We start from the raw sequence: 14545 nt of genomic DNA, 5'->3' as shown, positions 1-14545 counted from the left end.
CTCCGCTGAGTTAAACAGGGTTGTGGGATGGAATGGGAGCAACTTACCAATGTGCTAGAAGTTCTAAGTTGGGATTGGCCCCTCGGACAGTTTGCAGTGATAAAAGTAGGGTCTATCTTTCCAGGAGAAGGGAGCTCTGGGTCTTAAGTCTAGCTGGGGATGAGGAAGGTTAAGGAAGGAGCCCTCCTCAATTCAGAGAGAGAGAGGGTTCCGCCCAGCACGAGAAGACCTTTCCTATGGACAGGGCCAAAGACGCAGTGAGCTGCCCTAAAAGGCAGTGAAGCGCCCTCTGCTGGAGAAGCCAAGGAAACCTCCTTCAGAAGAGTGGTCAGATAATGGACACCCTGATGCCCCTTCCGGTCCCATGTCCAAGATTCTGTCCTGGTGCCTTTTACTAAATGTGATGGCAGACATTGGTTTCGAGTCTACTTTTAAGATTAAATCTTTTGAAAACTTGATCCTCCATCTCGGTTAAAGCCGCTACCAGGACAGTGGGTAGGAAGGCTCCTAGGACACAGCTTCTGAAATAGAAGGCCTGTGTATTCTTTGATCCAGTTCAGAGATAAACTGTTGATTAATGTGGCTACATTTATAGCAAATAGGAAATTACATTGTTTCTGTGAAATAGACCTTTAAAAGAACAACAGCTATCTTCCCTTTTAGTTGCAGATACGAACATTTAGCACAGTAGAGAGTATAACTGCAAAGTAATTTTAATTATTCCTCTTTATGATAAAAACATTACATTCACACAGAGGTAAAAAGCAAACACTACATAAGGAAAGGCAATAAAAGGGAGTTTTCCTTTTACTCCAGATTCCACTCATCCCTTAGAGTTAACCACCCTTACTGGTTTTCTATATTTTAGGCTCTTTTCTTCTATATGCTGCTCTCTCTACCTGGCTTTTGGTTATCAGCATATACTGGAGACCTTTCCATATCAGCACTGCCCTCATTCCTTTTGGCAGCTGCATAGTATTCTACTGCTTGGCTCTTCCATGGTAGGTTCATTCCATCAGTCCCCTGTTGATGGACATTCACAATATTTCCATTTTTCGTGGATTTATCCAGTTATTAGAACATGACATGAGCATCTTCTTTGCCCATAGAGCAAACTCTACTGAGCAGGGAATGTATACATATAAAATAAGTCCCTCGAAATAGAAATACCAGATGAAAGCATAAACACATTTCAAATCATGAAAGATGATGCCCAGTTGTCCTCCAGAGCAATTGCACCAGTCTGCACTCCCACCAACAGTGAAGGAGAGACCCTCCGCTGAATTTAACTAAGTCCTTTGAACACTGATTCATAGCTGACTTCCGTACAAAGCAGATCAGCGTTGGTATTAGAACTACCTTCTACTTTACTTGTGCTAGAAACCCGAATATTTTTTTACCCAAGGTGAGCTAAAGCCAGGGTATGGGTATGGTGGAAGTCTTTCCTCTGTAAATTACATGACGAGGCTATTCCTCCCACACAGAATATCCAATTTCCACCATAGCATGCACCCTTCTTACCACAGGGCTGTTGACAGCCCTGAAGATGTCTGAGAAGTACACTGCAAGTTAACTTTCTTCCTTCCGGTTACCAAAGTGGGGAGCCCCCGTTGTGCACAGACACCATTTCCAATACCATGTTATGTTTCATCCATTCCAAGTTTATGGTTTAACTCATTCAGTCCAACTTTTCATAACCAGAGGATTTTTCGAGGCACTTGGCCAGATACTCTCTGCAAGGCTGAGCCTTACCCCCTCCCTCCCAAAAGTGTACTGACTCACCAGTTATTAACCACATTACTTTTTTAGAGATGTATTCTTGCAAATATCTCCCTGGGGCTGGATCTTAGGAAGACAGCAGCCTAGTGAATGTGTGTAATCAGACTAAACAGCTAGTAACCATTATCAGATCTGTCAGAAAGACCAAACCAGCTGTGTGGGTAAATCCACGGTCTTCCTGAAAACCAGGACCAAGGAAGTCTAATTAGAATACATCCGGTTTTTCAAACTTCATTGCATCTTATTTTCATGATCTAAACTGTTGAGCAGTAAAAGCAGAAAGATTGGACCTGGCAAGTAAAGGCAGATTTTGCCACATTGCATATGTAGAAGGTGTTAAGTTGCAGCAGAAGGCAAATTGTGGATACTGCTTTTTGTCTATTTCTGACATCCCTAGAGCTGAAAATGTTAAGTTGCCTTCATTAGTCAAACTTGAATACTATTATTATAAGTTAATGATATAATTTCCCACCCCCATGAAGCTTTCTCTTAAAAAAAAAAAAAAAAAAAAGTGGGAATCGGTAATACCAGGAGGCTGGCATGTTCAATTAAGCATGGTAAGTTTCTCTTTTGATTAAATCTGAAATGAACTGAATCATCTCATTTTAGTCATGGACCACTAAGCCCTCAGGAGCAGTTAGTTAAGAACGCTCAGCATGTGTCAGCACTTCTTTTGCAAACTTGTGCTTCCAAATGAAATTACAGGCACCAGTTTACAATGTAACATCGAGGATTCAAGAAACTAGGAAGTAGGAAGTCAAAGTAATTGACAATTCCCAGACACATGAAATCCAGGTGATGGGAGATGATAAACATACATGAGCTAGGGGCTGCTCCTGAATGAATGTCAGCCAAACCTAAAGTCAAAATAAATAATTGGGTAATATCTAGGCTCCTTGTGAAAAAGAACTGTTGAAGTTCAATTTTTTATATACAAGTCAGAGTAACCATTCAATACACATTTACTGCACCCGCCTCTTTGTCAGGTGCTGTGAGCAAATCAAAACCTTGCCCAAATCATCCATTCATGTCACAACCTACTTGCAGAGACGCACCCAAGATAGCGGCTTTGAAAAGTGACTCTCGAGGAGATCTTTTGCACGCTTCAGGTGGCAGCGGGGCTGGATGTTGGCGAGTCTTGAGATCTGAAGCCTGCCCTAGTAAAGTGATTTTTTAGTCATCTATCTCTTAGATATCCGCAGGGTGCTAAGGATGGGAACAAGAGGAAGACATGCAAACCTTCCATCCGGCAACCCCTCCCTGGCTCAGAACTCCAAAGCTGAGATCAGAGAAACCCCTCTGAGAATTTTGTGTGTGTGAGCCATTTGTATCTCTGTCTCTGAGACAGAAATTTACAGAAAATTAAGTTCCTAAAATAATAAAGCAGGTGACCTAAAATGATAAAGAACATTATCTTTCCAGCAGTGTCAACCTCGGCTAAGGTCAGCAAATTGGCTCTTTTCCCGAAACACTGTATTCTGCCAGTGATCCCTGCTGCAAGCTTTTTGGTTTGTAAAATTCCAATTTTGCCTGAACTTAGTTAGATTATATATATATTTTTTAAAGAGCTTCAAAATAGAGAAATATTAACTGTAAACACTATTAGACTTTAGAGGCTTAATCACCCCCATTAACCTAGAACGCCGGGTGAGTTTTGTACACTGTTCTTCTGGTCCTTCTTTGTTTCTCTGTCCCCAGAAGGAACATAAACTATGAACAGATTTTCATACAGCAAGCACTGTAAGCGACACACACACACACACACACACACTCCCTTTGTCATTTGTACTAAGGTTGTTACATTCATAAACATTTACAAAGGACCAACCTAAGAAGTAGGCACTGGGGAGTGGATGAGAAATGGCATCCCTATCCTTGAGGGGCCCACGGCTCACTGGAGAGAGGTCAGTAAAATGCCTCCAAGGGTCTGTGATAACAGGTATGGTAGGACGGGTATGAGAGGTGCCTTGCCAGTCCAGGAAAGGGACTCAAGGAAAGCTTCCTGAAAGATGAAGTGCTTTAAATCATTCTTAAAAAGGAGTAAGACAAACAAGTAACAAGTGTGGAGCATTCCAAGCCGCGAGAAGCATAACTTAAAAACTGGGAGACCAGCTAAGAGATTGTAATCAATATCCAGGCAGGAAATGTTGGACCTAAGGTGTTCAAAGGTAGACTCAGAAGGAGCTGGCAACTCATTGAGCATGGGGCGTGAGAGGGATCTCTAAGATGGCTGGAAAACACTGCGAGTGAGGAAATCACCAACAGAAAATGCAAGGAGATGGGTGCATTCCCAGGAAGAAGGTGATGTGTGGGAGTGGGGGGCAGGCTGAGTTTAACTTTTGGAGGGGCTTTCTGAGTGAATTGTTCAGAAGTCCTTTGGATAAGAGGATCAGAGCCAGAGATCTGATTTGGAAATCACCGATATTCAGGTGGAGGTCCGCTGGATTCTTTGGAAGAATGTAGGGGATAAGGGAGGGGGGAGCCTGGGGAATAGTAGCTCAAGGCTCACTCACAGGAGTCCTGGAAAATCAGATTGGACTTCGAGGACAGTGCTGAAGAATATCAGATACACTGAGAGACCCAGTCATGTGGAGGCAAAAAGTGGCCCAGGGCGGGTTCAGTGGAGCGATGCTGCCAAAGGCCGGATGCAGAGTGAAGAAGTGAACAAAGGTGCCCTAAGGGTTCCAAAGCACCAGCATAGGCTGACCTTTCTAGAGGCTTGGCTGCGGAGGGCAGGCGAGAGAGGGCAGTGCCGGACTCTTGACTCTCTTGACCCTAAAGTCAAGAGAAAGGTTCCCGGGGGATAGCCTTAACCAGGACTGTATGCTGAAGGAAAAGGAAGGACTGGAGATTCACCATGAGTGAGTAGGCAAAGTCCCTGCAGGGGCAAGAAATTGGAATAAAGGGCAAAGTATCAATCTGTGAGATATCAACTTTGAAAAGCATTGGAAGTCTTCCAAAATATTTATGAAAGCACTCCACATTTCCAATGAGAAGGTGACCCGGACCAGTGACAGGGACATGATACAGAATCAATTCACATGCGGACAGATTCACTCTTTACGGGTGATTCTAAAGGTCATTCTTATAGAAAATTATTTTTTAAAGCCTTCATAAGGAAATCTGGCTTCTTCATTTCATTCCGTGATGGCCACCAGTTGAGATACAATTATGTATATATTCTCATTAATTACAGAAAGTAGTCCTATGATTATGTCTATACAAATACAATTAAATTAGGTTGATTACCTTTATTATATGGTTCAGAATATTGACTGAAGACATTTTACAAAATATTACAGTACTGGTTTAGTTTCCATTAATACCAATGTAGTCATAATTGGTTTACATGATGCTTCACAAAAATTAGAAAAAATAATTTAGAGATTGTACTTCAAAAATAAGTGTAAGAATAAGAATAAGTAAACTATGTTCTTGGGATTTTTGCTTAAGGCAAAAATTTTTGCAATGTTTTGCTTTTAAGAATAAAAATCAGGGGGCACCTGCCTGGCTCAGTCAGTAGAGCATACGACTCTTGATCTCAGGATCGTGAGTTCAAGTCCCATTTGGGGCATAGAGCTTACTTAAAACAACAACAACAAAACAATAAAAGTCAGGCCAGATCCTATTAGATGAATAAGCTGCCCCATGAGGACAGTTTATAGAATGAAGAGGAGTTTATTCCTTCAAGCTGCTAAGTGGTATCTTGTATCTTGGAACTCTTCACTCTTCTGTGAGTTTCCATACCCTTCGGAGAAGGCCCCCACCATCATGAATCTTAAGTCCTTGTTTTTTGTCTCTCTGGCTCTCGGCTGTGACTCTACAGGGCACCAGCTAGATAGATCGTGTTCACTAAACACTGCCTGGTACCCAGCACAGGTTTGGTTAATATTTGCAGAGTGGAAGATTGTTTGTGACTTGCACCCACTTGAAAGCAAAGCTCACACTTCCAAAGAGAGCTGACCTAGGGAGAATTTCACTGGAATTCAGTGGGTGCCCATGTGCCAAGCACTATGCTAAGATGCTTGTTGAGGAACACAAGATGGCGAGAGAAGGTCCGTGCCCCCAGAGAAGCCTGCTGTCTGATGGGAAAGCAGACATGTGGGCAGCAAACTGGAATCAGGGCTGTGATGAGGTATAATCAAGGTGCCATTGGAGTGATGGATTTCCACTTGGGAAGGAGGGGTGTGGGTATCATTTGAGAAACCTTCAGGTTGGGCCTTCAGTTAGGCCTTGATGAGAAGTAGCTTACTAAAGAGGGAGGAGCCAAAGCCCTGATTTCCCTTCTCTGCCCTCTACTGTGCTCTCTGCACCTCTTCTGTGTCACAAAGGCCCCTCTCACCACCCATCTTGTTGGTCCCCACCATATGCAGAATGGGGATGACTGACATGCCCCTGTCTCCCATCTCTGAGCTGTGAACACCTAGCCACCCCATTCTCTCCTATTTACCTCAGAAGTTCCTGGGATTCCACAGGTTGACTCAGCCCCATTGGGGCCTTGGGTTTGGGTAGACGTGAAAGGATTTACTTTGGTCATTAGCCACCAAGAAGCCTACTGAGTGACTGCCTCATCTACATGCCTGGAAACCCAAACATGAGGACTTATCAAGCCCTACGGGGCTCTGAGGACACCACAGAGAACAAGACCCATGGAAATCCCTTCCTTCACGGAGCTTAGCTGCTAACAGAGAGCAACAGATAATCAAGAATAATGATGATGCAGTATATCAGATGGTGGTAAAGGTTAGAGAAAACAAGCTAGGGATAGGAAATACGGGAGAGAGAGGGGCTACAATTTTAAATAGGCTCTTCAGAGAAGCCTCAGTGAGAAGGTAACATTTGAACAAATACTCGAAGGGGCTGAGAGAGTAAACAGTGGATCTCTAGGGAAAGAACATTCCAGGTAGAGGGACCAGTCAATCCCATGGCTCTGAGGTGGGACAGAATGGCTGGAGCTGAGTGAGCTCAGAGACAGGGAAGGATGAGACAGGGCAGCCTAAGTGGCTAACCCCCCCCCCACAGGTCCTTGTAATGACCTTGGCTTTCCCTTTGACCTGGGGAGCCACTGCAGGATTTTGCCCAGAGGAGTGACATGATCTGATTGATCACTAAGGATACTGGCATGAGACCAGCCTGGGAGACAGAGAGGTCAAGGTGGAAAGGGAGACTGGGGAGTAGACCAGCAGAATGGTTGCTGGGCCTGGGAGGGGAGGAAAGAAAGGGGTCAGCTTCTGAAATATTTTGGAGGTGGAGGTACCAAGTTTGCTGATGGATAGCACGTGGGCTGTGAGGGAAAGAGAGGAACCCAAGCTGACCCCAAGGGCAGTGTTTGCTTATGACCACATCCGTTTCATTGCAAGCCTTCTCAGTGTTGATGGCCCCTCTGACTTGAGTCTCTGCTTCCAGAAAAAAAAAAAAAAAAAAAGCAATGAATAAACAGGAGGAACTGCTGCACTTTTGCTTTTTAAGCTACCTGCCAAGTCCTAGACTTCAAAGACGGAGACAGGAAAGGCAAAACCGAAAACACAAAAATAGATGTAAAAACACTATGTTTAAGTTTTCCCTTCTGTTTCATTTTTTCTTTTCTTCTCCCAAGCCAAGGTCTGTTCACTGAGGTGTGTGTCCCTTTGCATCTATGTGCCTCTTTTGTCCCTTTGCGGAATCGCTGAGCCTTGGAAAGTTCTGCAGCAGCCAGTTCATCTGATCACCGACCCAAAGCGTCCCTTTGTAACACTGCCTGTTAAAGGCTTGGTGGGAAAGAGAGGAAGGAATTTCCAGGGACTGTTTTAATTAATTAACAGCAGAGCAGAAACAAAATTCATTCCCCTTGCGTGGACAGACCCACTGAGGGTTATTTTCCTGTGCCACTTGGGGCTTCTCTTTTATGTCTGGGGGATAGGGTCAAGGATTTTGATTTCTGATTGTTTTTCGAAATTTGTTCTTAGTCCCACGAGATCCTTATGCTTCGATCTTTTATTCCGCTCCTCCCTCCCACCCCCTCCACACATGCTCCCCTAAGGACACTCAGCAGCCATTCTTTTGGAAATTTCAGAACAAGCTCAACTATATTAAAACCCTGTACTAGGTTTTGACGTAGGTGCCTCACGATTTGAGCAGAGTTTGCTATTTCTGAGATTTTAAGTATACAAATATCTGTCGCTATGTAAAAATACAACACTTTAAGGTTTCGCACCACAACAGAGTATGTTTTTTTTAAGGTTGCCTTAAAACATGTTAAAAATCGCTCCTTCCCTCGCTTTGAAAAGTACCCAAAAATGTCTTCATCCTCTATCCCCAGGCACAGAGCTACAATCGTTCTGAAATCTGTCCCTGTGTGGCAGCTAAGAATGCCAACGTGCAGTCCGTGCCTAAAATAGTCTATGGACGCAGCCCCTTTCCGACCAAGGTCTCCCACACCTGAGGCTGCTGGACATCCATTCTGTTGTGAAAATCAATCTTTTTATTTTCAACACTTCATGGGAAGCATGTCCTGAGCATTTAATGTATGTCAGAGCATGTGCATTAACCTGATGCCGATTAGCCCCCCGAGCCGTCCGGCAGCTGTGTGAGAAGGGCGATCCCTGCTTTAAAATTCTGAGCCTGAGACACAGAGGAGTTAAAACCCCTCACACATCAGGAAGTGCTTTGGAGCGCACAGATCAGGACACAGAAGTAATTCCTTCGTGAACTCTGTCCTCCCAGTGATGGGGGAAAGCTGATCACCATCTCTCCATTTTCAGATCACAAAGGGATCGATGTTTAAAACACAGAATGGCAGCTCTATCACTGTGACCTCTCAATTTCAGGAAGAGGCAAAATGACCCTTTTCCTAATCCGTTTAGGAACTGACTTTGGAGGACTCCCTGGAACCCGAACACCGGTCCCACTAGGCTTAAATCATTGGGTCAGGGTACAGCTAATTCTCCAGGCTGGCATGTTGGGGTTGAGAGAAGAGAAGATGCCAACGATTTTCCTAAGGCAACTCAGGGCCATGTCACCCTTGCCCCTGTGGTTTTCGTTAGTTTGTTTTTCTTTTTCCTTTTGTTTACAGACTTCTTCCAATGCCAGCCATTATGATAAGCCCCTTGCACACATTTTCTCCCTGAAGCCTTGCATTTAACTCATGTGCCTGCCATTTTAATCCCTGTCCAACAGATGCAAAACCGAAGCTCAGGAATATTAAGGAACTTTCCAAAACTCATCCAGCAGTCAGTGAAAGGGACAGGGCTTAAACCCAGATCTACCTGTCCAAAATTTAAGTCACGTCCAAAATTTAACCACAATACTGTGCTCTCCCCAACACACTTGTAGCCTACCTGGTGTTCTCCCCAGTTTCTGGCATCAGGCTTGCCCAGGTCCTGAAGGTACCTTGTCTTCCTACCACGAGGCACAGAGGGTCACTTTGGGAATCACAGGTTCTGTGCTGGCTTCTGTCCTGGAGACCTCATGCCTACTCTTGTCTGCTTAGCCATCCTCATGACTTTTCTCAGGAAGTGCCCTGTGGCAATCCCTGGGGTGTCCCTTGGGCTGAAAGGAACATGCCTTACTTTGTCAGGCTCTGCCCCGCCACCGTCGAGAACCCCACCTGAGTGCTGAATTCTGAAGGTGACATTTCAACTGCTGCTTTTCTAGAAACTCCTCTTTAAGAGAAAAATCCTTTTAGGCTGCAGAGGAATGCAGAACGGTAATCAGGTCATGCTAACTGGGACTAAGGTTGAATCAAAGAAGTGGAAGAAGTGAGGGAAAGGAGAGGTCCTGGCCAGCCTCCCCAGCTTTCCTGGCTGCCCCTAGGGCTAAACCCCAAGAGAAAGCAAAGAGAGCCAACCCCTCCCACCTTTCAGCAGCTTAGAAAATCTCAAGTGTTGCTGCAGTGGGAAAAGTAGCGACACGCTACCTGGAAAGTCCTCGCTGACCTGTGAAAATGTTTGAGAACCTACGAAATCCCAAGTCTAGAATCTTTTCCTACCCTACACTCCCAGGCTTCCTTCAGAGGATTTGGGGAAGCCAGCCCATGAGTGGCAGGACCCTTCCATGCTTTGGGGTGCCTTTTATGATCATTTCCTTCTAGTCTACAGCTGAACAACACTCCTGTTCACCACACACAGTAGGGAATCAGCTGTTTCCTGTCAAGTATGTTCTCTGCCGTGATTCCTGACTTGGGGGCGTTCCTTAGATTGGGTTGTTTCAGGTTGTTTCTACAGGTTTATTTGTCTCATCTTCTGAATGCTTTCCTGCTTTATTGTCATTTTTTTGTAATTGTTAAATGGCAATTACTGATCATCTTCATTTCACAGAGCTATAGACGTTTCTGAGTTCAAACAGTGACGCTGAGACCACTGAAGAGTTTCACTGCTAGAAGCACCATCTTCCATGTTTCAGAACTTTCTTTCTCCATCTTCTGGGCTTTGTAGCAAATGAAGGAGGACCTCTTGGAGGTGTCTCCCACGAGCAGTCCCCCTCTTCGGGCTTATGGCTGCAGAGTATGGAGAAGCAGATAAGACTAGGTTTGGCAGCGAGGAGAGAGCCTGGTGTTCACGCTGCCAACCTCTAGGCAGTCCTGCCTGCCTCCTCCTTCCTTGAACCCCTTTTTCTCTTCATTTTCTTAGTCCTTTCTTAGTCACTTTCACCTCTACCTCCTCTTAATCCCCAGCCTTTCTTTTATTTCCCCTTTTCTTCCCAGAGTTTCCCTCAGAAATTAGATAAAAACAGCTGAATTCAAAATACCTTCCAGCATGGAGACTCTAACACTGACCTTCTGCCTCCCTCAGGGACGGACATCGTGCCTGTCGCCTCATCCTTCTTTCTCACTCCTCGTGAAGCCCAAGCCACATGCCGACCTCCTTGGCTCTGTGTTACATTTCCTTTCCTGTTTCCTTCGAGAGGGTGCGCTCTGAGGCACGTTTGTCACTTTCACCGAGGCGCTCTCATCCTAGATGCTGCCTTTGTGGTAGCAAGGTGTCTGGGCTTGGGACTCATGGAGCTTGGAAGCAGAAGGGGCTCCATCTGGTGTCACCTTCACCGTTGGAATCAGCTGGTCCCACTCTGGCTTCCAACTCCTGTCATCCCCGCCCAGTCACACAAGTCACCACTGTGACGACACCCCGTGACTTCCACCTGAGAGGAGGGGAGGCTCAGCGGATGCCAACCTGGTGTGTCCCATCCCAGGAAAAGAGACCTTCCTGAGAGAAACATCTGGGTTTGGGTGTGGTTTGGTTCAGTTTGGGTTTTACTAGAAAAGTAAAATGAGCTCCCCCCGTTAGTATGCTGCTAGAGAATTCAGCCAACACAAATGCCTATGGAGAAAATTGTAGAAGTTGTGATACCCTGAAGGGACTCAACCCATCTGAATCTAGGCAAGAACCAGTCTGTTTAAAATGAGGCTCCTTGTACCTTAAATGTTCTGGTGGGGGGGCAGGCCGGCAGGAGGAGGGGATCAAAGATTAAAAGAGAAAGCAAAACGGGCCACGTTTCACTAATTTCTGCATTTTTGCATGCTTTTTTTTTCCTGTGCCTGTTGCATGCATTTAACCATTAATTATGTCAGTAATGGAGAAGAAATTGTTTTACTTGTGGCATAGCTGTTTGAAATGATGATTTTGAGAACTTGGAGTATTTTTCCAGCACCTTTCCCTAAACGGCTCATCGCTGACAGACTTTATTGGCTGCGCTCGGTTGATCATTCTTTGCCCTAAATCCCCAGGTAGAAGCAGTTGCCTCCTTGATGCTTTAATTGCAGCTGACTCAGCTAATTCAGAAACCTGGGATGAATCCTCCCAGCTCGTTTAGAAATTTCAATGTTGATTAAGATAGATGTTGGAAACCAAAGTCAACTCAAAGGCCCCCTGGACTTGGCTTTCCGGGGACGAAAGCCAGTTCTGCGATGGACATTTAAGGGCTGTGTCTTCAGCGCAGCTCTGTGTCTTTGGATCTCAGCAGGAGGGGGAGTTTTAGGGATGACCGGTGCCTTCGTTTATTTTGTAAGCAAGCGGGAGGGAGGGTAGAGGTCCAAGTCCAACCTTCCATCTGTGGTCTGGCTGCTTGAGATTCTCAACAGAGATTTGGGCTAAAGTAATCCACAAAGGTAAGAGCGGGACATGGGGCCTTTGGGTTGAGCATGCAGTTGTGGAAGCCACAGGCCTGTTGGGTGGGTGCTTTGCCATTTTCCGCGAGCCCCTCTCTTTATCTTCCTCCTCATTGTGTCTCCTTTCCACTGCTTTCTCTTGCTTCAGGGAGGTTCAGAGAAAAGGCTTCTATTCTCCACAAGATTGCCAAGAAGAAATGCCAGGTGGATGAGAACGAGAGGCAGAACGGTGCTGCCAACCACGTGGGTAAGTACAGAGAAACTTGTATCCCGTGACTTTCCCGAAGCACACGGAGGGGAGCAGGGAGGCAGGACCCAGCGTGGGCCCCCTTGACTCAGTGCAGACCCCCAACTCTGCAACTCAGCCCATTCCTGGGTGTCCACAAGAGCCCATTTCCCCTGGGGGGTACAGGGCGTAAATGGACCCACTCTGTTACCTACTCTAGGGGAACTCCAAGAAGAGAAAAATGATTCTCTAAGGAACCCAAAGTAAAACCAGCTTCTACCCAGGCATTTTCCTTGAAGAGTAAAAAAATCACTTTTCAGGAATCCCACAGAAAGAAGACACACAGACACCTCTCATTTAATGTTTCACAAAAGGTGCAAGTATCATTTCTGAGATTCTCGCCTGCTAACCAGATACTTACCCATTATACTTGGGACATGGTCCATGCCACACCCACTAACTTAACAGCCAGTTCACTTAGTCACTCCTAAACTGAGTGAGGGGGTCCCTTCAAGGCAACACCACCTCTCCTCTCTCAAGAATTCAGCAATAGCAGTCCAGGTCTCTTTGGGCTGACTTTTTCTGAGTTCCTGTGTGAACCAGATCGTGACATTCAGACATCTTATTTTAACTTGGAACATGATGTTCCTCCTGTCTGCAACTATAATTTAACTCACTAATTCTAAATTCAGACTAAATTTAACCTAATCTGGATCTCTGCTACAAATGATGCTATTGCCCAAGAAACTGCAATGATCTGCAGACAAAATGCAACAGGGTTGCCCTTAAAATACGGGCCATTCCTAAGGAAGAGTTTATGCCTCGGGGCACCTGGGTGGCTCAGTCAGTTAAAGCCTCTGCCTTTGGCTCAGCTCATGATCTCAGGGTCCTGGGATGGAGCCCTGCAGTGGGCTCTCCGATCAGCGGCAAGTCTGCTTCTCCCTCTCCCTCTGTGATTGCTTTCACTCTCTCTGAAATAAATAACATTTAAAAAGAAGAAGAAGAGTTTCTGCCTCTCCTATTGGCCTGACTTCTGGCTCCCAGAAGATCTTTGGCCAAGAAACAGTCAAAATTCTATTGGGCATGAAAAGAAAAACTTGAGGGAAATAAGCACAAGTGTTATATATTGTATGCAGGCTCTATTTCTTCTCCTCTGTTCATGTCTGTTCTCAAACATCTTAATTCCACTTTGGGACCTGATCATCCCTTTTGGTAGGGTCAGTCTTGGCCATTGTGGGCTGATCTCAATGTTGTCTCACTTCAGCTAACAGACACCCCAAAACCCAGTTTTAATATTTCCCCAGGTACCTGGTGTTTGTTATTTTTCGTAACTGGACCAAGCCTATTAGGGTTAGCCGGCAGAGCCCCACACAGCAGAACATCACATACATAACAGTGTCACTATTAAAAACATGGAAAGATAAAATAAATTTGAGCTTCTGTGGCTTTTCATATTTTAATATATTTATGCCTCTGTATTCTACAGCTAAATACATGAATAAACAGAAACCTTTCCCTATGATTTCCAAAAGGTGGCCACTTCAAGCCCAATCATTTGTATGTAACTCTCAAAATACTTTCCAGTGATACAAATGTGTCGTCCTTCAGAAGTCACTAGAAACAAACATTCTGCACTCTGTGAGCGGCCCGATACCGCTCATATCTTATACTGACGAGCATGACGATACTCCCAGCAACCCTGACGTTGACCGTCACGGCTTCATTGTCTCCTGAAATCCTAGATTTCCCCAGCACAGTCAGAAGGCCTAAGCACCTTTCTATTTTGCTCCCACCGAAGTCATGGCAGGCCTTGGTGGTGCTGATCCCTGATCCCGGGAAGTGCTCCTCTCAGCCCCCAGAAGAAATCTACTAGTGCTGGGCAGTTACTCTAATCCTGTTCGGGAGAGTTTGTTGCTTGCTTGCTCTGTGCCAGCTCTGCGCCAAGTACTTTGTGTGCATGTTGTTATCTCATCATTGCAGGCATACGCTTTGATTGCTGTATTGTTGTTAGCAGTATTAGCTCCTCCCCCCAGGTTCACAAGTGAGGAAGCTGAATCTCAGAGAAGTTACAGTACTCGCTCGGCATCCCGCAGCATAAGCAGTAGAACCCAGGCTGGTCTGTGATGCCCAGTGTCAGAGAGTCCCAGGGCTTCACCATGACTCTGGAGGCACTTCTCAACTCCCGGAAGGAGACTGGAATCTGTACCTGCTGACCTGTGGCTCGTGCCAGGGAGACGTTACCTCTCACTTAGGAGTGACAGAGGTTTCCCTCTGTTTTTCGTTCACCTTCCCCTCGCCTTGCTTGTGATAGGATGCCCAGGTGTAGGATGGGCTGAATAGCACTCTCCAGGCATTGAGAAGGCCGGGCTCTTGAGCCTGCCCCTGCCACCCAGATATAGGCAGGGATGTATACTCAACGAGCCTAGAGAATTAGAGCTGGAAGCAGTGGGCCCTAAGGT

At 45.6% G+C, this 14545-nt stretch overlaps 1 protein-coding gene across 2 annotated transcripts in view; it reads left to right on the top strand.

Annotated features, from left to right (window-relative positions):
- SLC24A2 (solute carrier family 24 member 2) overlaps positions 1–14545 on the top strand; it is a 248857-nt gene that overhangs the window by 186564 nt on the left and 47748 nt on the right. For both annotated transcript variants that reach the window (XM_047700922.1, XM_047700921.1), the window contains one exon: positions 12009–12107. In XM_047700922.1, coding sequence (XP_047556878.1) covers positions 12009–12107 — 99 coding nt within the window. The remainder of the gene's footprint in view (positions 1–12008; positions 12108–14545) is intronic.

Source organism: Lutra lutra, chromosome 13 (assembly GCF_902655055.1).
Source record: "Lutra lutra chromosome 13, mLutLut1.2, whole genome shotgun sequence".
Classification (NCBI taxonomy): domain Eukaryota; kingdom Metazoa; phylum Chordata; class Mammalia; order Carnivora; family Mustelidae; genus Lutra; species Lutra lutra.
This window is presented reverse-complemented; position numbering and strand designations above follow the sequence as displayed.